Here is a 24,739-nt window from a genome sequence, read left to right as displayed (position 1 = left end):
TTCTGTTCTTAGATCCATACTTTGACCTCAGCTGTGGGGAACATATCTCCACAGAGGCTCCAGCTGATGGTGCACATTACTCGGAAACGATGGAGCAGATGACTGCTAGTAGCCCAATTAAGACCGCCTAGTGTTGGATTTGGATCTATGCCATGGGAGTGAAACAGGAGATGGACACTCCTGCATAAGGTAATATTATAAGAGTGCACTGTTACAAGCTTTGGGTTGGCGATCGTCTACTTTAGTCTGCCTAAGGTCTGTCTGTCAGCTGGCTGCTTTGGTCTCCCGAGACTGCTATTGCTTCACCATGAGCTTAACATTCTTTTATTTACATTTTCTTTCTTTCCAGATCACAGAAAACATCCTCCATAACCTAGATAGACTCTGGTTTTTGTTGTTTTAGAACATTTGATGGATTTTATATTGTATGCCTTTTTATGTTGTAGAATGTTTGTTGCTATTTTCTAGTCTTTAACCTTAATGCACTGATATAACTTTTCTATTTAGTTAAACTGATTTGCTGTTTGGTGAGAACTTATATATAACTGACTTTCTGAAAAAAAAATGTCTGTTAGCTGTTCACAATGAAATGAAGCAATGAAATCAGTCAGCATATTTCTAAAGTAAAGGTATTTTTAAGTTTAAGGCTGTGGTCACCATTCAAAATGTAAAACCTAGTAGTACCAGATTTAACATTTTTATTAGAATTCTTTGTTTTTTGCATTTATTACATAAAAATAAAAGAAATAGCTCATGTCATGCGTTTGATGAAAAAGTCCTAGATTTGGTTCCTGGGTGAAAGTCAAAGTCAAGAAAGATCAAGACCTTTATTTCCCTTCATTTCTGTCTGCTTCTGAAATTTACCAGAGGCAGAACAACATGTCTATCACAGTAATACATTTATTCGTAAAGACTATTTGATCCATCCCTTAATGCAGAGGTACGGCGAGATAATTAGTCTGGCACCACAAGACTCCAGATAGTGTCAAAAACTGGATCAGGTGCCGGTCCTCTGAGGGGTTCCTGTATCCCCCCGTGAGATGCTGATGCTCGACAGAATTAGGCAGCCCTATTAAGTTCCTTATTCTTTATAAGTGTTGGACCCTTTTCACCACAGCCTCATTGCATTGTCTCTCATGCTGTCACTCTGAGTGCTTCTGAAACTCCTCAAGGGCGTCATCAGCCTCCCCAGACCTCCTCACTCACTGAAGGGTGTGGGTGACTTGAGTTCCTGGGAAGTTTTGAATAACACAGAGAGGAAAGAAATAAAAGGAATAAGCCCCACAAGCCCTCAGTCATCCTGCAGAAAAGAGAAGACACGGGAATAAGCCATGCCTCAGCCGGTCCCTGAAGGTATGCAGATACTTCTTATAACAGCACTATTTATTGTAATTAATCAGGAGATTTGGTTACTTACATCATTAGATGTGTATTTGAATGAAACATACAAATACCTTGAAATTGTGCAGATTTTAACAGAAAACAAGATTATTTTTGTGAAGATGACAAGCCTAAGGCATATACACTTACATTTAAGAATAGATGAGTTTCACCTATTTTCTCCATATTTAGAAGCATTTTGTATTGTGAAACGTTAAATACATTTTTTGAGGAGATTAAAAATGATGACCTATTTGATGCAAAAGTGCACTCAAAACACTTTAAAATGAGATAAAGCATGCATCTCTGACAGTCTGACACTGCAAAGATCCATTATTTATGCAGCTAAATGTCCATTTTTGTTCCATGAGATTGGACATTATTCAATCTGTTGTTCTCTGTCTATAAACAGTGTTTCTGAGGCCATAAATAATCACATATCCTGTTATTACATCATCATGGTTCACTTCATCTCACTGACAACACAGCAAAGCTTTCAGAGTGCATGTTACTACAGCTAACTGTAAATAATACATCTAACTGCAGCTTATATGTTGTGAGCGCTCTGGCTCGCGTTTACAGGAAGTAGCTAAGATCCTGGTGCAGGCAAAACAAGTTTAAGTTAGTTTTTTCCTCATTAAAAAATTGCTTATTAACTTTTAGATCAAGCTAAATCTAATGAATCCATAACCTGATCCAGAACAGTAGCTGTTTGAGTACTTTCTGAGCTCAAGTGTCAGATAGCGTTAGCATGTTGCTAACGCTACTTGATGATTTTTAGCTAATATTTCAACTAAACATGTTGTGGTTTTAACAGCAAATGACAGCACATAATATTTATCGAACTTACAAACCGCTAAAAAACATTTGAATTTTAAGAAGGCATTTTCTCTAAAATATGTAGACTAGCCAAAAAAGCAAAATGCTTTTTAACAATGCACTGAATCAACTGCATTTTTGTCATGGATCAAAACAATACCAATCAAGTTCATGCAAAATAAACATTTTTTTATGTCATAATTCACAAATCTAGAGCAGATGGATGTGAGCACCTGCTCCCAAGTGGGCTGAGGAGAAAGAGGTGGGACTTATTAGCAAAGTCAAAAATACATCTATGCAGTTCTTTCAATCATGGAGATATATTTGTATGTACATCTGTTCACCTGGATTTTAAAAAATGTAATTTAGCTTTTTATTGGGAGTTTTGAGATTTCTGGAGACAAACCTATATTAATCTGGTTTCAACCTCCGTGGAGTTATTTTATTGAAAAGGACAACACACAACTTTCTCTGTTACTTTTGAGCAGTTTTAAGGCTACTGGGACAGTAAAGAGCATAGAAAAATCTTGGGCCTTAATGGAAGCCTTCTGCTGTACTAACCCACTCACTCACTATGGTCCATATCGTAATGAGAAATTAACGCTGGAAGCCAAGAGTGTAGATTCCTCCCAGAGCACTTAAATGACAATATGCTAAAAGGTTATACTAATATTTTAGAGTTAAATATTACTGCTTGCTCCATCTTTGATAAATTTTAATTAGATAATGCTTAATCACTGTCTGTATGCTAATAAAATGTACAGCACAGTTTTTTGCCTGTAACACTAATTTTTTTTAACTGACATCAATTAATTTTCTATTCCTCTACATACGAGATGAGTCGAAACTTTATCTGAGATGCTTCATTTAACAGCAGCCGGGTCCTGCCCTAAGCTAATAGCTAAAAATACTCTGCAATAACCACTGACCTTTTGCACTTTTTTTTTCTTCATGTAAGTTCATCAAGTTTCACCTGACCCTGGCGTATCAGGTTGGGCTTTACCACTTTTGCTGTCCCAGTGGAGATAAATCATGACATAAACTGGCACTTTTAACCAGAAAGTCCCCCCTTGCCCAGCACAGACAGAGCATCATCTTGAATTTGGCACTGCTCCAAAGTAGTCAATCACCACATGACAGTTTTCTGGGCGATGGTTGGAGGCGATGGTATGATTCATGATCATAATTCCTCTCATCACTGTGTCCAGATGAAACACTATGAGGCCAAATTGAACCATAACTGCTCTTTGAAGTTTTTCCAGTCCATCAGAGCAGTTTATCTCTGCCAGGAAACAAAGAAACCTTGACTGAAAATGATGGCATGATTAATCTTTCTTTTTCTGACAGCCATCTTAAAACAGAAATCTATACAGAAAAGGCAGATAATAAAACCCCAACTGGACAGGAAGCAGCTGTCACTTGAGTTTAGAGGCAGCTGTTTGATTTATTTAGAAGCACTTGATTTTATTGTCATTGGCATGGGTAGGACAGTCGAGCTATGGAACTGGATGTTTTCTAGATCTCAAGACACAAAAAGAAATTCTGTTCCACTAAACACACCCCAATAGATTTAGTGTAGAGTGTATTAGATTAAAGCATTTCATACTCATTTGATTCAGGCACAGTGGAAACAAAGCTAAGTGACAATTCGACTAGAAGACCTGCTTAGTAAAGTGTGGCTTCTGCATAAAGAAATCATAAGGTTATATACAGCTCCCACACCCCCTCAGAACACATCTGATGGTGATGCACAAAACTATTACTGGTCTATCATGCTACAAAGTAGCAAACTGCAGCATCAAAACCATGCAACCCCCCCAACCCCCGCCAGGAATGACCATTAGGCTATAGCATTCTATATGAACAGGGTTTTATAAAACATAAAATTAAGAAGGCAAAACCCGTTCCCTCCCAGAGACTTTGGCGAAGCAGAAAGGAGTGCAGATGATCACGAAAATGACCCTTTTCAGCCAAACCCTCCATATAGCTCTGCCTTCACACCACAAAGATGAAGGTGCGCAATTTGGATAACAGTAGGCAGAAATGAACGTATAAATCAATAAGACTCTTGGAGAGCCATTTTAAATGTGATGAGGGTGTTTTTGTTTTACTGTCTATCAATACATTATCTGGCCAAGAATAAATAAATAAATAAATGAGGTTGGATCAGGCAGTAGAAGAGAAAACAGGCAGTTTAGTATTTGTTGATTGCATATCTGCATTAACCCTCGGTTAGTGCATTTAAAGTTTTAGTTTGCCTGCAGACTCTCAGACTATCTCTATGCCCGAGTCATTAAACACAGTGTAAATCAGGCTGTCAGTAGTAGACATGGAGATGTAAACAAACAAGGCAGTGAAGGCTACGGGTCTGTAAGACATTTCTAAAATGGATAAAACACATGCTGGATGTGCAGAAAATAATGTTGCACTACATAGATAAAAAGACCCAAATGCAAGAGAGAGGTTATTCCAGATATCCTTTTTAGCGTTAGGACTCAACACCCAGCTTTAAAAACCAGACTAATTATACGTCTAGAAGAGTTTTGCACATGAAACCACAGAAAGTCTCAGATGGGAACGATGAACCTGTGAGGAACAGCTGTTCAGAGGTTTGCTACCCTGCCTTGTCCCAAACTTGTTGAAGATCTCGGAGATTCTCACCCCCTAGTGGATTGGCTTAGCAGATGCTGTTGTAGATTTACACTCAACACAGGTGTTACATTCTCTGACAGGGTGAATGAAATATTTACAGCACTGAGGAGCATCTCTGCATGGAAGTGTGATTTTTATGCATTTGTGAAAACAAACGCCAGCCTGATTTAAAAGGTGTTAAGCACTCGTTTAATCAATACACTTGCAGTGATCTCTAGTTGGAATGAATGCGTTGAAAGTCGTACTCAGGGCAAACAAGAAGCCCCCGTTTCAGCACAAAGAATTCAGGTGGAGGAGAAAGTTGCTTCAAGCGGTAGGACTAAATGATATTTGGACCTCTCGACTCAGATTGGATAACAGCAACGAGACTCCACAACTGACTCTGTTTGCTTTGCATCGCTGATGTTTTATCTCCACAAATAACTCAAGCCTTGAGGACTTCTGCTGTGTGGTGGAGTTGCTAATGCTAATGGTTAGCTTTTACCAGCTGAGATGTTCTCTGCTATTTCTTGGATGCTAAAATAACAACAGCCTTCCCCGTCATTAATCAAGACGGGTGAGTCTGCACCAACAGACAAGGATGAAAGCTCAGTTTGTCTTTGATGGGGACTAAGGATGAAGATGAACCTCAGCGATCAATCATACTGACTAGCAGCCTTCAAAGTGTTTTGGGATTTGTAGCAAAAACATACTGGTTAAGATTACCTTCATATTTTTAATGAGGAAGGCAGGCACGGACTGTGATGTACCTGAAATTATAAATGAGATGTGTTTATATTATTTATTGGTAATTCGCCCCATTTCTCTTTGTTCAATACTCGTTTCACTCACTGTTTACTATTCCTTTGCCTTCCGATATGGTGGACCCACTTGATCAGGTGGCGTAAGTGCAAAGGGTCAATAATCAGAAATAATCATTATAAACGTTTTTTCAGTGTTCCGAACCTTAAACTGATGGTGGCGGTGAAATGTCTTGTTGCATGTTTCTTAATCAAGTTGAAAAAGAGGCATGCATGACTGTGTTTCCTGAAGTCGCAGCAGAATTGTATAAGAACAGTTAAGCCCTTAAGAGTCGACTTGGCTGACTATTCAAGGAAAGCGCGTGCAGCCGTGGAGAACGTGGCATGACTCTGGGGAGGGGGGTCATAAGACACCGTCCGTGGCCTTTACCAACTATTGAAGTGACCCTTACAGAAACACTTGGGGGACTTGGGTATATTACATCCCTCTATTTTAGTTGAGAATTTTCTTTTACCAGATTTAGGCCTCAACAATGACACCCACAGCTCTCCTCACATTTAAACGGGACCCCCTGAGCCTCCAGTTTGGTCTTTGAATCATGTCACTCATCAGAAGATCCGTTTCAAATATCCACTGCAAATGTCGCACGCCTTAAAAAGTGTCAAAGGTCGATATACTCTTACCTGGTGGGTCATGTTTTAAGTGAATCATATTTACCATACTCTAAACATTCTTGAATGAACAGTTTTATTGAAGGTCGTAAATTCAAGACAAACATTTAATTAAACATCTACAGACTATTTAGAGTTAGCGCTGATGAGCTAATCATTAGTCCAAAGCACAGCCAAGACCAAAGAGGCTCTGAACCAAATTTCTGTTTATTTTCCAAACATTCCCATTGCAGTCAAAATCACATTACACATTTGCAAATGGGAGAAATGGGAATGCCTTCTTGCTGGATTTGACCCTGAATTCACCAGAAAAGCTCCAAGTTGCTTCTGATGATGAAAACTATACAATTCCAAAAAATTACTGCAAATGCTAAATTTACCATGATTCAATTAATTACATTTGCATACATCTCTACTTGTTTGCAGACTTAATTTTTCTTTTTTGGACTACAAAAATACACACTGACTGGTCACTGGGTCATTAGAATTATTTATATCAATTTTTTGAGAACCCTAAAATGTCATAAATCCTTGTAAGTGAAACATTTGATGCTTAATACTGAAATGTTCTTGTTCTGTTTCTTGGTCCTCAGCGAAACCAGCGGGGGAGGGTAAGTCAGCATCTGCGACGCCTTTTGACCTTCTGTTTACCTCACATTCTTTCATCATGACATGTTCACAGTGCTGGGGTGTTTCCCAGCTTTCATGCACTTAGCATTGCAGTAGCTCGTTGCATGTACCTGCAGACGTCTAACAGCATGTAATCAGTGTGCAACATTTGTAATTTTCACATATTTTTGTGTTGGGAGAGTATCTTTCTTTGAATTATGTATGGCATCAAACTTCTGCTGTATATACAGTGTGTGTATTTATACCTCCAGGCGTTTCAGAGCCTGCTCTGTTGCACATTACATCATTAGTGAAATTGTTTACTCCACCATCTTCAAATTACAGAGCCACACAGATGATGCTGTGCAGGGAAAAAATAAAACAACTGCTGGTTTCCACACATCAAAGATGAGTGTGGTCTTGTGACAGTGGTTTGTTCAGCTGTTAGAATCTGTATCATATTTATTTCCTTCAGGATGTCAGCTCATCAGCAGCAGCAGTTGGTTTTGTGTGTGCGCGCAAGGGTCTACAAGTCTGAAAACGTGTCTTAAATCAAACATCTAACCATCTTCAGAATGTGCTTATGCTAGGTCCAAAGTTTGCTTAAAGTTGTTTATGTCAAGTTTTTCTTTTCAAAACACAAAGCTTGCGTGGAAAGTCCCCTACGCAGTTTTCGGACCCTGTTTTGTGCGTGCGCAAGCTTTGTAAATCAGGTTCCCAGATCAGCTAAGAAAGGTTGAGAGTTATGGCTAGATAGATAGGTAGTTTCTGACTCGTAGTTTGTCTATTTTAAGATGAGTGTTTTAAAATGCATTAGTTGGGGGAATTAAATCTAAAAAAACAACTTAAATAATTTTAAGGAGCATTCTGCAGAAGGTATCTTACCTGTAGTAGATAGCTAACTGAACGGCCACTGTTCGGAAAAAACAAAGATTAGCTCTGACAAGCTCTGATATGCTAATGGATTGTTACAGTGTGGACAAAACAAAATTATTTGCCTTCATTTTAAAACAAGTCAAAATTACAGTAAAGATCCAGGCAAACACTATTTACACCACTCCAAATGTAGCATTACATGTTTAGCACCTCTGTTGCAGTTCCATTTAATAATGTAGCATTTCATAAAATCTCATATTTCTGCATGCAAAGGTGGACTATGTATTCCTTGGATCATACTGAACATGTTTTCCTCTACTGGGTATAGTGTTAATTTATTGTTCAAAATGTAGGTTTCGAAATTCATCACTATGTTAAACAACATGGATGATTTAATGTTATTTCTTACTTCTTGTAATAACCAATTTAGCAACCCACATCACGTGTGTAAACAATAAATCATCATTAGAGCGAGCAACATGTTTTGTCTACCAAAAATAACTGTGCAATAGAAATTAACAGCAATGCAAGGGTTAGTAAAATAATGTCTGATGTAATGGATTTGTACAGGAGGCAGAAAGGACCTTATTACAAAGTGACTGAGTGCAAATGGACACATTTTCAGGCTGTTTCTCATGCTGCCCTTTAAACTACATTTTCCTGGAGGCATGTAGAGTGTGAGGAAATATCTGCAAGTGGTTGTAGGCCTTTAGTTGTGGGTTCATATTTGCTGTTGTTTATCCATCATGTGGCAAAGTAAAAGCTGTTTCATTTGCAGCTGTGAAATTATATTTCTGTATTCAGAAACTAATTTTGTCCATTTGTGCCCATGCTAAAACATTGCCACTACATTGTAGATTAAAGAATTATCACACATGTGTTTACTTACTTTCTCCTTAGCTTTTGACTAATAGCTCCTGAGCTTATTGAGCCCTTAAGCTAACTTCCATTCATTTCTCTCAGATGCACACCCAGCAGATGGAGGTAAGGCAAAAAAAAAAAAAATCTCAGGAATAATGTGACGTGGCTGCAGTGACTGCAGTTCCACATAATCACTTTGATGTATGCACATAGGAATGCATACATGTTGCACACAGTGTGGAAATGGAAATAGCTGCATGAGCACTTTGGTCTTAGATGATCTTCGCATAATTTTTCATTATGTATACACAAATATGCTAAATTTTCATTTTTTTATTCATATAACACAGGCGGTGACTGCTAAACTGCAATATCAAATTATTATTCCACTAATTTTCTATGTGGCCTATGCATTGCTGTTTATGTCATGCGACTAATATGCAGGACAACAAATGTTGTATGTGGTTTTCTCTACAGATATTTCCCAAATTATAGCATTTAGGAACATATTTTTCTTTCATACCTGCTTCAACTAATTATTTAAATATTTCTATTTGTTTGCATGCTGATATACTGACAAAAATCAAGTTTGTCTATCCTTGTTGAATCTGTTGGTGTTTTGTAGAATTTGAAGCTGCTTGCTTGTGTCTCATCTGTGTTTGTTGTCTTGTGTAGCATCATTTTGTGCAATAAGCTTGTGCTTCTCAGCTGCTTTTTTCAGTTTCATTTGCTTCCTTGTCTGTGGCAGGTTCAGAAACTGATGACGATGGTAAGGAAAAAGGGAAATCTATGCTTGAAATTTGTTTAGGTTTCTCAAAAGGTTTCGTTTGTGTGTCAGTAATTGTAATTTCACTTTAATTTAGGTAGTTATTTGATTTTAAAATGGGTAAATTATCTAGATTATTTGAAAATCTTCTGAATTCTTTATTTTGGACTGAGACAAGGCTCTGTTTAAATCATAAATTTTTTTCATAGTTTGATCATTTTGTTTTAAATTTGTTGATTAAAGAGTTTTTAAAACAGGACAAAATGGCATTTGTAAAAAAAATTACATAATCAAATTATTTATTTGGCTGCTTGATCAAAACACCTAAGAATGTGTCTTCTTGTATGCTGGAGAGCTGCAAGCACAGTGTGTATTGTACAGAGAGGTGAAGCTAATACCAAAATACCTCCCCCTGGTGTCTGGTTGCAGTATAAGTCTTAAGTTAGACGCCATATGCAAACACAGTCTTTTTTACGTTTAGATATAATTAGTTCAAGGTTGATAATGAAACACAAACACCAAAGCGACATCTATTGAGTGGAGGTTGTAGTTGAAACATTAAAACAAGGTCTCCAGCCAACGGGCAGTGTTGGGAAAGGTTGTTTAAAAAAAATGAACTAGTTCAAAGTTCAGTTCATACATTTTAAAACAAACTAGTTCATTTCTTAGTTCATAATTAAAAAAATTTGAACTAAGTTTACTGTTCCAAAGATGAATTAGTTAATCTTTTTTCTCCTATATATATATATATATATATATATATATATATATATATATATATGTATACATATCCAACATTTTCCACAGGGCCAGCCTTGATTTGCAGAGCAAACTGGCAACGCAGTGGTGCCCTCTATTGAATGGTAGATGCAAACATAAACCCAGTCGTGCTCGTCGTCAAAGTAAATATTTGATTTTTTTTAATTAAAATATAACATTTGAAGGAAAGTACCTTCTTTCTGCACACCTCTGTAACAGAACTTTCTTTCTGCACACTCTGTGAAGGTAATATTTAAAAAAATATGTATAGCTTTTATTAAATTGTTCTTTAATAATTGAAAATACTATGCAAGAACAACTAACTATGATCTGAGTTATTGAGACTTGCAAATCAACAGAGACCAAATGGGAATTAAATCAAATTATTTGTTTAGGTAAAAATTACTTTTTGTTAACAAAAGATTGTTTATTGGTTAATTTGAATATACCCGTTGACCATCAGAAGCTCAGCCACCCCAGCTTGGGAATCATATCTGTGAAAGTATTTTGCCCTTCCAAAAGTTCAACACATTGGGCAGAAACGACCTTTAAAAAAATGAAAAAGCCCCGGGTTGTTCAAGTCCTAGATAATGTTGGTCAAAAATGGCCTTCCTCTTAATGAGTGCTCTTGGAAGATTGATGTGATCATTGTTCAAGTCACCCAAAAATATGTGTAGTATTTATCTTAGGTCTTTCACAATCACCCTAAAAAAGAGAAGCTTGGAATAACTACCTCATCTACATAAAGGGCCTGCAATCTTATAGATCCATCCATTCAGTGTGGGATCTGTCCTTGTGTCATTCACACATGCCCTACAGCTGACATGCTTCCACACTACTAGACACCTCATGTTGAAATGTTGCTGTTTGCTTTTTCAGCAGCTCTAAATATTATTTCTCCATACACAAAGGCCCACTCCCCCATCTGTGACCTATGTTCTGGTCTCTCATTTATCTCTGTCCCTCAGGGAATCTAAACAATAGGAGTAGAACACAGCTGTGGTTCAAGTCCAACACTGCCAGGAGTCACAGCTAACATGCCAATGTCATCTGATTTGATGACACTTTTATGGTCGCTTCTCAACTTTCGATTAAGTTTTACTGAATGGGCTGCAAGGACAAGACAAAGCAGTGAAGTCAACCAAGAAACCCATAAACATATTCAAACCCTGCATGTTCTGAGTGTCGGGGTCATGTTTAGATAGCTCAAAGACGTTGAGATGGTCTAACTAAACTGGATGCCACAACCATGCAGTTTGATTGTAAAATACATCCCGTTGATTATCTTGGTAGGCTGTCGCTGTCTGCCAAGTCTTTCTGGGATAGAGAAGAGTTGGGCACCTGGTCAACTGGATGGAAAGGCGTTATGAAAGCAATGCGCCTTCAGGCAACTGGAGGCTGCTTATTTCTTGAGGTTTCTTTAAGATGTGTGAAACATCTTGTACTTACTATGCCTAAAGGGGGTAAATGATGGCACAGGGCTCAGTACGGATTAGCTTGTTTTGGGTTTCCATTGCAAGGTGTTATCACGTAGCCAGTACTATTTTGGGATTAACTGCAGAACTTCCAAATGAGGCATGATACAGTGAGGTGGAAACACTTCAGACCACCGATTGGTGAAACGTGGCATTAGAAAACCAGTGTGAACAATGGTAGCTTGGCAGAAATGGTGCTTTACCTAACTCTATAGGAAGATTTTTTTTTAAATCTAGGCTACATTTTTAAAACTTGCATACTGTACATACTAAGTTTTATTAATGATTCTAGTGACCAGCAGAGGTGTGGGCTCGAGTCACATGACTTGGACTCGAGTCAGACTCTAGTTATTATTTTAATGACTTCTGACTTGACTTGATAAAATCTATAAATATTTATGACTTGAATCGACTTGCATCTGTTGACATGATCATGACTTGAGCATTTTTGATATTTTAGCAAAAAAGTGGCCCGGCATGGACAACAATCATAAATCATTCTTCGTTCTGGGTTTGATCTTCTACTGCTAAATGCAGCAGCACTTTGTTTATAATCTATTTCAGTTGCACTTCTGCCTGTTTGAGCAAATAAATAAAGTTTTAAGAAGCTTTATTTCTGGAATTTATTTATTATCATTGTCATTAAATTGAAGTTGGACAGATGACTTGATTATGACTTGAAAATTCAAAGTTGAGGACTTGTTCTTGATTTGGACTTCCACATCATTGACTTTGGACTTGACTTGGACTTGGTTGTCTTTGACTTGGACTTGACTTGAGACTTGACTGGAAAGACTTGTGATTTATTTGTGACTTGCAAAGCAGTGACTCGGTCCCACCTCTGGTGACCAGTGGGCAGGCCAGATACAATGGTATTTACCTAAGGCCCCATCTACACTACTCTGGATATTTTTAATTTGTCTTTCTTCATTTATGTTTCCTGTCCACAGGTGAAACTTAAAAAATAAGTATATGGTGCAAGAGTTCATTTATTTCAGTGATTTAACTTAAAAAGTGAAACTAATACATGATATAGACTTATTATATACAAAGCCAGATACTTCGAGGCTTTATTTGTTATAATTTGCATGATTATAGTGTACAATTTATGAAAACCCCGCATTCAAAATGTCAGACAATTTGAATATTACATTAAATCAATAAAACAATGATTTGAAATGTTGGGCCTCTGTAAAAGTATAATCATGCATATGTACTCAGAACTTGGTTTGGGCCCTGTTTGCCCTTACTGAAATTAACAAAGTTTTGCACGACATTAAATTTTTTTGAGTTTCATCTGTAAGATGTGTGGCTTCTTTTAGCATCTCCCAGTAAATGTGAGCTATAGGGTCTGTCCAAAGCCAGTCATCCACTAGCCTAGTGAACTAGACCAAATTCTTGCTTTGCAAAGTTTGGTCTAGGCACGCTCCATTGGAACCTCTGCAGCTCCTACCAGGACTCTGGCTAGCCAATCACAGCTCTCTAGAGGGGTTTCAATCACATAAAGAGCTGTGATTGGTCCATAATGGTGGGCCAATCATAGTGCTCTATCTGCTTAGTGAACAAATCACAGAGCTTTATCCGCTTTGTGGGCCAATCAGGGCGCACTATATGCCTGGTGGGTGGGATGATGCAACAGAGTGAAACAAGAGTATGTCACATTCATTGTCCAGTGGAATGCGGAGATCATTTGAAAGACAACGGTAGAACCCGCCCCACAACCGAGAGCCATCAGTGGAGCATGGCCAGACTAAATAATACATTTATTTAGTCTGGCCTGCCAGGCTAGTCATCCACAGTACCAGCATTCACATTTTATCTCTCAGAGTTTGTTTTTCTAGCATATGGTGCTTACCGGTAGTTTTACCACGTAGGTTAGGTCCTTCCTCAACCGCTATGGTCAGAAATAAGCGACAGTGAATTTGGACAAACCTGAACGTCTTATTTATTCCCACCCTTACCACGACATCTGTTCTGTTGCCAAACAATCATGACAGGGTGGCGCAGAAGTAAAAATAAACTTAGTAGCAATACACGAAGAAACGTGGGACCTACTGTATGAGTTCATTTACGAGAACTTTTCTCATAATGTTTGAAAAGAAAACCATACAAAAAAGCTTAATAACACAATCTCATTGATCACTGATTTTATTAATATTAATAAACATACCCACCTCATCCACTATTATTGGCCCACAATGAATTATGCGATAGCCTTTGCCAATAAGGATACACGGGACACGTCCCTGAAAGTCGAGGGAAACAAGGAACCATTCAAGGAAGCATTTTGAGTATCTTTTGAATTTGGACAGCCTTGTTGTTTTGCTGTGAACTAATCAGCCTATAACTGCGTACTTGGAAGGATCCAGCCTCTAGATTTTTATAAGCCACCTAGTGGTAAGCTGACAGTACTTCAACAAATAATTTGGATAAATATTTTCTAAACAAATGAACAAAAATCTGTTTAAATGATCATAGTCACAATTAATGATGAGTGGTTGTGGCAGGATACAAGAACAGCCTTGTGTCGGGTAAACGCTCAATCAGTTTATGCCAATTGAGAAATTTAAAGGTAGTCTTCACAGAAGCAAAAGCCTGTCTGCAGAGTTTAAAACTGGTTTTACAAAAAAAAAACTAAGAATAAAAAATATAGGAAATCAGGGAGTATAAACAATGCAAGGAGTGACTGAAGAAAGGGGGCCTAAAGCTTGGTTTATGCTTGACGCGTCCGCGAGGTTCGCACGGCTCCGCACGGCAAAATTGCGTAATTTTAACAACCACGCCTCACCACCGCACCTCTGCACGGCCCAAACTTTCCGCACTGCGCACCTAGGAAATTTTCTAACCACGCGGACGGTCGGACGCGGAAAAACATGGCGGACTGGCAAGAACTAGTATGGCAGAGGTTCATAAATACAGACATTTGTATGATTCAGCTCTCAAAGATCACCGTGATCAACATGTTGTTAATAATTCTTGGAGAGAAATAGCTTGCACTGTTGGAAAAGACGAGGACGCTGTTAAAAAATGCTGGAATGCCATGTTTTAAACAACAGTAATTTTTACTTATACTACGGTGTAGTGTTGGATGCATGCTGTAAAGCTCCATGCTGCCCCGTTCAGTTTGGGAGAATATTGGCTCACCGCAGAGACAAGCCGCATGAACCATAAACGCTGCAAGTTGTGAAGCGTGTTCCATCCGCGAGCCGCATCACCAAGCGGACAGAACATGCATCAAGCATAAACCAAGCTTTATTCTCCTCCCTTTCCGGTCGGCTCATGGGTACACAGAAGAACTAAAAAATTAATGCAAGTCAACAGGGCTAAAGGAGTTATTTTCTAATCCACCTTGCCTTACGCCCTGGATCACACATAGGTTGTACTTCAGCGTAAATGAAAACTAATGATGTGTGTTTCAACCATGCCAGTCACGTACTTTGAGATTTATCAGCTAGTTAAAATTTGTAATTCATATGACTACAAATCAGACATCTGCACGTACCAGGTCAGGTCTCATGAAGGGGCATTGTATAGCGTCACCAGGGCCTACCTGAAGAGAGGCATAAGAGAGGCAAAGGCTGTTGATGAGAGGAGGATTGGGGACTGTTTCCAGAGTCATAACTGTAGGCAGGTGTGGCAGGGGGTTCAGCATATCACCAACTATAGATCCAGTACCTCAGCTGAAGACAGGGACACCTCACTGGCAGAGGAGCTGAACTGCTCTTTTGCCCGATTTGAGGCTGTTTCACAGGACACGGTTGCACCACACCTGTCATCCCACAGCAGTCACATCTTCACAGAAAAGGAGCATGAAGTGAGACGCATGCTGAGGGCTGTGGAATCGAAGACTGCAGCGGCACTGGCCGGGATTTTTACCATCATCTTCAACCAGCCACTGTCTCAAGCTGCTATCCCTCCCTGCCTCAAGTCATCCACCATTGTTCCACTCCCTTTAAAGCTCATCATAAGCAGCCTAAACGACTACCGTCCAGTGGCACTGACTCCTATTATCATGAAGTGCTTTGAGAAATCGATCCAGATACAAATAACTTCAACTCTTTCACCCAGGTTTGACACACATCAGTTTGCCTATAGAACCAATAGGTCCACGGAGGACACCATTGCCAAAGCCCTCCATGTTACTTTGTCCCACCTGGAGCAGCAGGAGAGCTATACATGTTTGCTCTTTGTGGACTTCAGTTTGGCGTTCAATCCATCCTCCCCAACAGACTGGTGACTAAACTGTCAAACCTGGGAATATCTGATTCCATTTGTCTTTGGATTGAAGACTTCCTCTCTAACCGCCCACAGAGGGTGAGGATAGGCACCCACACCTCCACTGCCCTTGGCCTGAACGTCGGCTCTCCCCAGGGTTGTGTGCTGAGTCCGCTTCTTTATCCCCTCTATATGTACGATTGTACTCCAGCACACTCCAGCAATGTTGTCATCAGGTTCGCTGATGACACCACTGTGGTGGGGCTCATCTCTGAGGAGGATGAGTCTGCTTACCGGGATGAGGTGGAGTAACTGTCAGTGTGGTGTTCTGATAATAACCTGGTCCTGAAGTCCTCCAAGACCAAGGAGCTGGTTAAAGATTTCAGAAGGAAAGGCAAGACAGACACTCAGCCCCCTGTTCATCTGAGGGAAACGGGGGAGAGGGTGACAGATTTGCGGTTTTTGGGCGTTCACATAGAGGAAAACCTAACCTGAAGTATTGACACCACAACCATCATTAAGAAGGCACAGCACAGACTATACTTCCTGACAGCAAACTTACTCAGAAATAGCTGGTGTCTGTGTGTGTGGTTTGCCAGTTGCGCAGCAGCAAACAGGAAAGCGCTCCAGTGGACGACACAACCCCAAAAAATCATCGGTTGCTCTCTCTCCCTGGAAGACCTGTACAGTGCCCGCTGCCTCAGGAGGGCTAACAACATTGTGAGGGACTCATCTCATCTGGGTCACTTATACTTTGACCTGTTGACCTCCGGGAGAAATGTTAGGTCATTAAAAGAACGGTCAAACAGACTGAAAAACTATTTCTACGCAAAAGCAATGCGTGCATTAAATACAGTATAGATATGACTTTCTTCATTATCCTTCTAAACTGTGTAATGTCATGTGTCGTGCAATAATGCATCCTTATTTGGTTATTGTTTTTATCACTTTTATGCACCATAGAAGATGGCACTTCTTTTAAATTTTGCTGTATTCAATGACAATAAAGGCATTATATTCATATATGACGTCACCACAGAATCTCCTCTCCTCTAGCGTAGCTGCTACTTACCACATGATCAGATTTATGGTGGTTCTTTGCCCTTGAAAGAAGGATTCGTGTTTTGCCAAACTGACAGCCATTTTGCCCTCTGCCATTCTCCATGACTGCTTTGATGACATCAATTTTGTGATGCGCATTTGTAGTCCTGGACATATTTTGATACAAATTCTAAAATAACTTTTGACTTCCATTTGAAAATAAGCGCTTTCTTGGCATCAAAATGCAGCTTTAAAATTCATAGACATCATATGTGAAATCTATGACATAAAAAAAACGGGATTAGAAAATAGAGTTTTTGAGTTTTTAACGCTATTGACTTGAAGTAGATGGGCGTGACTTAGGCTCCCTACAAGGACAACATCAGATACTCTAAAAACAATGAAAACACACACACTCACAGATTCTTAAGCGGTTACACAGAAAAGAAGAAAAAAAGCCTTTCACAGCTTCCGTACTTGGGCCCAGAAACAAGACGTTATTTGTGACCACTTCACCCAAACAAAATCTAAAATTATGTGTCTGGAAACTCTGCTAGAGGATAAGTCTCCTTCATGACGTGTAACTGTTACTTTTAGCTTCTTTTTTGATATTTATGATTTGTTTGATCATCTGTCCCGTCTCCAATGGGGGTGTTGAATTACACCGAGACCGCCTATGGCATATTCATTACAAGTAGTACTTGTGTGTGTGTGTGTAAGGCTGTTCCTTCCAAGCCTGTTTCAGCCATGCACACAAGGGTGTAGAGTGTACAGGATTAATATCACATGGCCAGCTGGTTAGGCGTGTGTGAGTGCTACTGAAGTAACTGTCAATCTTTTAGAAATAACAAATCCTTTAGGGTGCATTATATGAATTACACTTATATGTTTCTTAATGCAAAAAATGAGTATAGTAATTTTCTTCAAAGACAAATTAAATTGAAATGAATTGAATTGTGAGTTCTGCTTGTGCGAAGTGAGCATTGAGTGGAGTTTAGCAGCCTTTTGGATCAGTCCAATGGAAGAGTTCAAAGTCATTTCAAATAATTTATCTAATGTTTGAGGATTAAACTACCAGTAATCATGTCTGATTACTTCTTGTGTATTTAATAGAAAGTCATGATTATACCATCATGAATACATTGGTTTTCTTTTGACTGTGTGCTGTGTTGATGTAATAATCTTACAAAGAAATGAGGACATTTCTGTTTGGTTGATCATTTGTTTAATGCAACAGTGCATCTCGGCAATTGTTTTGTTATAATTGGAAAGACGGATTAGTTAGCTTTACACGAGGTATAACTTGTTAGCTCTGTGGAAAGAACAAAACAGCTACATGTGCAAGTAGTGGTTTCCGCCACGCTATCACTGTAGGCATGTCCAAGCTGTCCTAGACCTGTCATCAGGCAGTCATCCATGACTGGGACATACCTGGGAGCACTCGAAACAAAAAACAAGAGTGAAACGCAACCGGAGACTATTGCAAACCGACACATTTGGCGGTTCTGCTTATGCTACGAATGCATGATCCTTACAAAACATACCTTTTTGTTATTTCTGAGGGTGACTAATCAGGCTCATCAACTGTATATAATTATTGCTGAGATGCATTGTCAAAACAAATAAATAATCAATCAATTACAAATTTGCATTCTTTTTGTTTCAAGTTTATATTTAATCAATCAATTGTTGCTTGATTTTAGACTTGGAAATATGTCGATTTCCTGTCACGAATTAACAATTCGGTCTAATTTCAAGCAAGAGCTTTTTTAAATGAATGAGTTCGTGGAGACTTATGGTGCAGTATAGCTTCAGATGGGTGTACAACCATTTGTTTAAACGGGGGTGTCTGTTTTTAGCCGTGTGGGTGTACAAATGAATTATGTTACAGTCAACAAACTGTCAGCTGCATGACAATGTGATGGAACACAAAAGGATGCATTGTACGTGTTTGACAAATATGTGGTGTAATTTATAATTTGGACTGTCACTGTGATGCAATAAAGGCACAGGATAGATTTAAATCCCAACTCTTAAGTGCACAAACATTAAAGACTTGTCCAAATGTTGGTAAAACCACACGTGAGAAGGTCGTCAGTTAAAGACATGTTATAGTTTGCACAAAGTTCATTAAATATTGAAAAATCTTCATTAAGAACTTCACTTCAGCCTTTGGTCAAGTCTGGAAGGCAGCTTGCCTGAATTTTTGAATCCCATTATTCTTTAAAAGGCAAGTTCACAGAAAAACAGTCTTTCACTTTTTATTTTTGTAATACGCTTGTTCACTCTGAGTTTAACATGCAGACGATACATGAAAGCTATATTCTACCAATAATTCCTGCTTTAGCTGCTGATTGAAAATCGACGGGAAAACCCAGATTAGAAAAGCCGATCAGTTCCACGTCACTTTGAAAATTAACTCACCCATCTTGGCTCATGAGGGGGAAGACCGTTGTTGATTTAGCTTCCAAGAAATAGCAGAGCATGGCTTGGCTAGTAGAAGCTTACCGCTAGCGTTAGCAACTCCACAACATGGCAGAACTCCTCCAGGTTTGTGTTATTTGTAGAGATAAAACATTTGCATTGCAAAGCAAACAGCCAGTGGTAAAGTCACATAGCTGTTGGCTAATTGGAGGTGAGATGTCGAATATCGAATATAAGACTCGAAATCCTGCCGTCTTCTGCTTCCTGAAACGGGAGTGCCAGAGCTTTTTTCCCAAATAGATCGACTCACAAGGCATCCATGTACACGCATCTAAAAATGGTCTTTAACATAAAACAAAGTCACATATTACCATTTATATGGTGTCAGCTTCCTTAGCCAAACAAATGTAATGGTATCATATTTTCATGGTTATTCCTAAGACCGCTACCACAAAAACAGGATTAGTTATTTTGTCAATAACTTCCTCTATCAAATCCTGAATAGGTCATCTGATATATGTTGGAATATATTAGTACTACTAGTGGCAAGGTCAATTTAACCATTATTATTTTAATGTTTAGCAATAAATTGTATTACAATGTTATAAACGTATTTGTTCAACTTTAAATAATTATAATTTTAAGCGTTTTAATGTATCTGTCAATCTTAAAAGTGAAATTGTCATGAACTGAGCAGGAGCTAAAGCCAGTTTTCTTCGCTAGGCAATGTTGAACACATCTGTTAATCAAGTATAACATATTTGTTCTAACTGTTATAAAGCTGGTTTGTTGGTGTTCAGGCGAGATTTTTTACACCTGTGAGTTTGAGTCTGTTGGTGTTTGATTTGTTACATAGTTTGGCTATTGTTGAAGCACTGGGCCCATTTGCAGCACTTGTGTGTAATGGAAGCCACAGACCTAATTTGCCAATTGAGCTAACTTTATTATTTGTGTTTTGTTTCAGAGCCTGGGTCCACCCAGCTCACTGGAATGTTTGTGGAGAAGCCGCCGAGTAATATAACCGCTGTTGCAGGTCAGACTCAGATGGATAAATAATTTTTTAGACATCAGGAAATGGGCTTTCTGCAATTTACAAAATGTCACAATTGATTGCTGTTCTTTGCAAATGGCAGGATCGGATATGACTTTTGTAGCGAAGGTAGACTCGAGCACCCTGACGAGAAAACCTACCATGAAATGGCTGAAGGGCAAGTGGCTGGACCTTGCCAGCAAGGCTGGAAAACACTTGCAGTTCAAAGAAACTTATGACAGAAATACTAAGGTGCGTGTCTCTGGGTGAGCTGATCCTGCTTTCTCAGAAATAACCAAGCATGTAATTGAGCGTTGTCTTCTCGCCAAGATCTATACTTATGAGATGAAGATCATCAAAGTGGTCCCCGGAGATGCTGGGGGCTACAGGTGCGAGGTGTCAGCCAAAGATGTCTGTGACAGCTCCACCTTCGAGATCTCGGTGGAAGGTGAGTGAAAATGGATTCCGGCCCGCTGAGGCCGCGACTGATGTTTTGACCTGATCTCACATTAATGTGTGTTGTGTGCAACTTCTCCCGTTACAGCTGCGCATCAGGACGATCAAGCAGACATTTTGTCTGCTTTCAAGAGAGCGTGAGTGCTTTGGGGTTTCTGAGGGAATGCATCAGACGCTTAACTGTTTCTAGTGCAGAAGAACAACTCTTAGACCATTTTTGTTGTATTGGAGGTTCACTGGTAGTTTTGTGTGCTTCCCTACATGCAGAGATGCTGGAGAGGATGAAGGAGATCTGGACTTTAGTGCTCTGCTGAAAGCCACAAAAAAGTAAAAATATGACATTTATTTTGTATTCAGTCAAAACCACACAAGCATAATGCTTGCTTTCTATTATATACATCCATTTTTTTTTCTTCTTCCACCACATCTGTCCCATTTTTTTATGACTGACAGGAAGAAGAAACCTGAAAAAGAGGAACCAGAGATAGATGTTTGGGAATTACTTAAAAGTGCCCACCCAAGCGAGTATGAGAAAATCGCCTTTAAGTATGGCATCACTGACCTGAGGGGCATGCTGAAACGTCTAAAGAAGATGAAAGAGGAGCCCAAGCATAGTGAGGGTAAGTCAGGTCACCACTGTGGAGGGGAGGGAGAGATGTGGAGGGCTATGAGATGTGACAGAAATGCATCGGGAGGGAGAAGTGGGCTAAATCCAAAATGTTTATGAACATGTGTGGTAATTCTCTTCCAGCCTTCCTGAAGAGGCTTGAATCCTGCTACACGGTGGAGAAGGGGAAGAAAATAGTGCTTTCTTGTGAGGTGGTTGATCCTAATGTCCAGGTCAAATGGTTGAAGAACGGCCAGGAGATCAAACCTTCAGCCAAGTACATTCCTGACATCACTGCTCATCAGATATCACTAGTTTATATTCACATATATTATTTTTTAATAAGTATAAATTCTATTACAATCTAACATATATGGGCTTGATATGGAGTGCTTTAACCCTCTCAGGCTCTAAATGACGAACAACTAAGTCCTTCAGGGGTACTTCTGAGTTAAAAAATGCTCATGAAATACGTATGTGGAGTAACCAGGTAGGTAGGTTTTAACGCCTGCCTCCAGAGGGTTAAATATATTGAGCTAATTTTATCTTTGCCACAAGGTCATACTTGGAGAAGACTCCACCACTGCAGGTTTTATTTTTAGGTGGTCATAAGCAGCTTCCCAGGAGGCGAGAGTGCTTTTGCTCCATGCAAATGGCTGCCCCTCAGGACTAAAACTTCCACATTTAAAGTTTTCTAGGATGGAAACACTCAAACACATAAACAGAATATCTGACGAAACCCAGAAATTAAACATTAGATGATTAAAGATAGATGTGTAGAGTGGTTTTAGGGAAATCATGAGATAAAAATGATGCAAAATAATTTAAAAAAATAGTCTACAATTTAAGCTGACTCTTTATTACAAGGTATGTCATGGAGGCGAATGGGAACATCAGAACGCTCACCATCAATAAGACCAACCTGGCTGATGATGCTGCATATGAGTGCGTGGTTGGTGAGGATAAGTGCTCCACAGAAGTCTACGTCAAAGGTGTGAAATACCTTTTATTTTTTTTACCGAATTACATGTCCATTAACTTTAAATTGCAGAGAAAACTTTCTGTGCTTCTGGTATATTCAAAGTTTCACCTCTCCTGATTTTCTATTTAGAGCCTCCTGTGACAATCACCAAACTGATGGACGACTACCACGTGGTTGTGGGAGAAAGAGTGGAGTTTGAGATTGAGGTGTCTGAGGAGGGAGCTCATGTGGTGTGGTTAGTGAACACTTTCCAGAAGATGTGCAGCCCAATGATTTAAATGGATTTTAAAGCATGATTAAATGTATTTTTACAAATTAAACAAACAAACTCAGCTTGTTCTGGGAAAAAATACAAATCCTTTACTACTGCCTATAAAATAAAACAATAAACAAACAAATAAACAAATGTATTGTGTTACTGGTAAATTCAGTTGCAATGCCTGTAAACCACCACAAGGTAGATTGCGTGTGAAAAAGATACAACATGTAGGAATTTAAAGGTGAAAATACATTTTTTAATGATTTTTTCTGATTATAATCAGTTACTCTTGAGTTTGTCATGCAGGCTGAACATGAAAATAGTCTCCTACCTATCTCTTCTCCTTAATTAGCTTCTGATAGAAAACAGACAGTGAAACTGTAGGATTTGAAAAGCCTGACTGCTTTATATCACACTGTGAATTGGACTTACCCATTTTGACTCATGACAGGGTCATGCTTTAGGTTCCAGAATTGGCAGAGAACATCTCTTTCAACAGAAGCTAACTGCTAGCATTAGCAACTCAGACTCGTGGCTGAAGCTCCTCCAGGCTTATTTGTAGAGGTAAAACATTCATGTCCCCGAGAAAACTGTCAGTGGTAGAGTTGTGTTGCTTTTAAACAATCTGAGACAAGATGTCCAAATACCAGGAAAAAACACTCCAAATCCTCCCGTTTGAAACACAGCACTGATGCTGGGCCAGGGGTCTGTGGGCTTGTTTGTGCCTGCAAGGCATTCATTTCTACTAGAGACCACTGAAAAAGTATTGATTAAATGACTAATCCACACCGTATAATGCCTCAATCATGTTTGAAGGAAATTTACACTAAAACAGATTTCCTTCTCAGTCGACTGGAGGTTGACAGTTTTCGTCCTTTCAAATGACCAAAGTAGGACGTAGTAACTGTTTCCAATCTGTCAGCAAGCATAGTTATCGAATCTGCAGCAAGTAAGTGCTGCAGCGCCAGAATTTGTAGTTTTGAATTTTGCAAATATCCCAATAAAGTAATAGGAGCGACCCAGAAGTTCTTACTTAATTCATACATAATGTAACTTTAATTAAAAGAGTCACAAACCCAAAGCAAGATTCTGTTTTTCAACAGCAATAAATATGTTTTCATATAGTCTGTCCAGACCTAGTTTATATGTTGTATCATTTCTCACCTGTAAATTCAAAACCTCTTTATTGTTTTTAAATTGTCTATTTAAAGGGCCTATGAGGATCAAGAGATTCAAAAAGACAAGGATTCCACAAAGTATCGCTTCAAAAAGGATGGGAAAAAGCACACATTTGTCATCCTGGAGGCAACACTGGATGATGCTGGAATGTACCACGCTTGGACGAATGGAGGGCATACTAAAGGAGAACTGGAAGTGGAAGGTACCATAGGGGAACATATTCAAATCTCACTTATTGTGTTTCTGAATAAAAGTTAAAAAAAAAATAAATAAAACATTCAAATGTAAGACCACTTCTATCAGTTAAACATTCAGCACTGAACGTATAGTGCAGTGACAGCGTGTGTCGGGATGCTACCATCCTTTTCCAAGCTGACATGCTCTCATGCTATTTGCTCTGGTTCATTCAGAAAAGGAGCTGGAGGTGTTGCAGGACATAGCTGATCTGACAGTCAAAGCAACAGATCAGGCAGTGTTCAAGTGTGAAGTGTCTGATGAAAAAGTCACGGGGAAGTGGTTCAAGGATGGAGTGGAGGTCCTAGCAAGCGAACGCATAAAAATGACTCACGTTGGAAGGTGAGGAAAAGTTTGACACATTTGTTTCTAGGTCACATGTAATGATTTTTTTTTAACTTGTATTTACTGCTTGTTTTAGGTTCCACCGGTTGATTATCGATGACGTGAAGCCAGAAGATGCTGGAGATTACACTTTTGTTCCTGATGGATACGCTCTGTCGCTTTCAGCCAAACTGAACTTTTTGGGTGCGCAAGAACAAAAACTTTTATATCTGCAAATTTTTCATTCAACTGTGATGGTAATTATATTATTTGTCTTCTCTTGATGCAGAAATTAAGATTGACTATGTACCCAGACAAGGTATGTTTCTCAACGTTAGGCCGTATCAAACCAAAATTATTTTAAAATTGCCGACTCTTG

General features: G+C 39.0%; 1 protein-coding gene across 1 annotated transcript in view; it reads left to right on the top strand.

The window, feature by feature from the left end:
- Nucleotides 1–212: 212 nt before the first annotated feature.
- The window catches only part of mybpc2b (myosin binding protein Cb), a 30,864-nt gene continuing 6,337 nt past the window's right edge, over nt 213–24,739 (top strand). The window contains exons 1-18 of the mRNA XM_015963342.3: nt 213–255; nt 350–1,353; nt 6,857–6,874; nt 8,712–8,732; nt 9,358–9,378; nt 20,254–20,322; nt 20,423–20,571; nt 20,650–20,767; nt 20,864–20,912; nt 21,043–21,102; nt 21,229–21,395; nt 21,527–21,659; nt 22,250–22,374; nt 22,494–22,599; nt 23,835–24,004; nt 24,213–24,378; nt 24,458–24,564; nt 24,650–24,679. Of these exons, the coding sequence (XP_015818828.3) occupies nt 1,332–1,353; nt 6,857–6,874; nt 8,712–8,732; nt 9,358–9,378; nt 20,254–20,322; nt 20,423–20,571; nt 20,650–20,767; nt 20,864–20,912; nt 21,043–21,102; nt 21,229–21,395; nt 21,527–21,659; nt 22,250–22,374; nt 22,494–22,599; nt 23,835–24,004; nt 24,213–24,378; nt 24,458–24,564; nt 24,650–24,679 (1,531 nt within the window). The 5' untranslated portion in view covers nt 213–255; nt 350–1,331. The remainder of the gene's footprint in view (nt 256–349; nt 1,354–6,856; nt 6,875–8,711; nt 8,733–9,357; nt 9,379–20,253; nt 20,323–20,422; nt 20,572–20,649; nt 20,768–20,863; nt 20,913–21,042; nt 21,103–21,228; nt 21,396–21,526; nt 21,660–22,249; nt 22,375–22,493; nt 22,600–23,834; nt 24,005–24,212; nt 24,379–24,457; nt 24,565–24,649; nt 24,680–24,739) is intronic.

Source organism: Nothobranchius furzeri, chromosome 16 (assembly GCF_043380555.1).
Source record: "Nothobranchius furzeri strain GRZ-AD chromosome 16, NfurGRZ-RIMD1, whole genome shotgun sequence".
Classification (NCBI taxonomy): Eukaryota; Metazoa; Chordata; class Actinopteri; order Cyprinodontiformes; family Nothobranchiidae; genus Nothobranchius; species Nothobranchius furzeri.
This window is presented reverse-complemented; position numbering and strand designations above follow the sequence as displayed.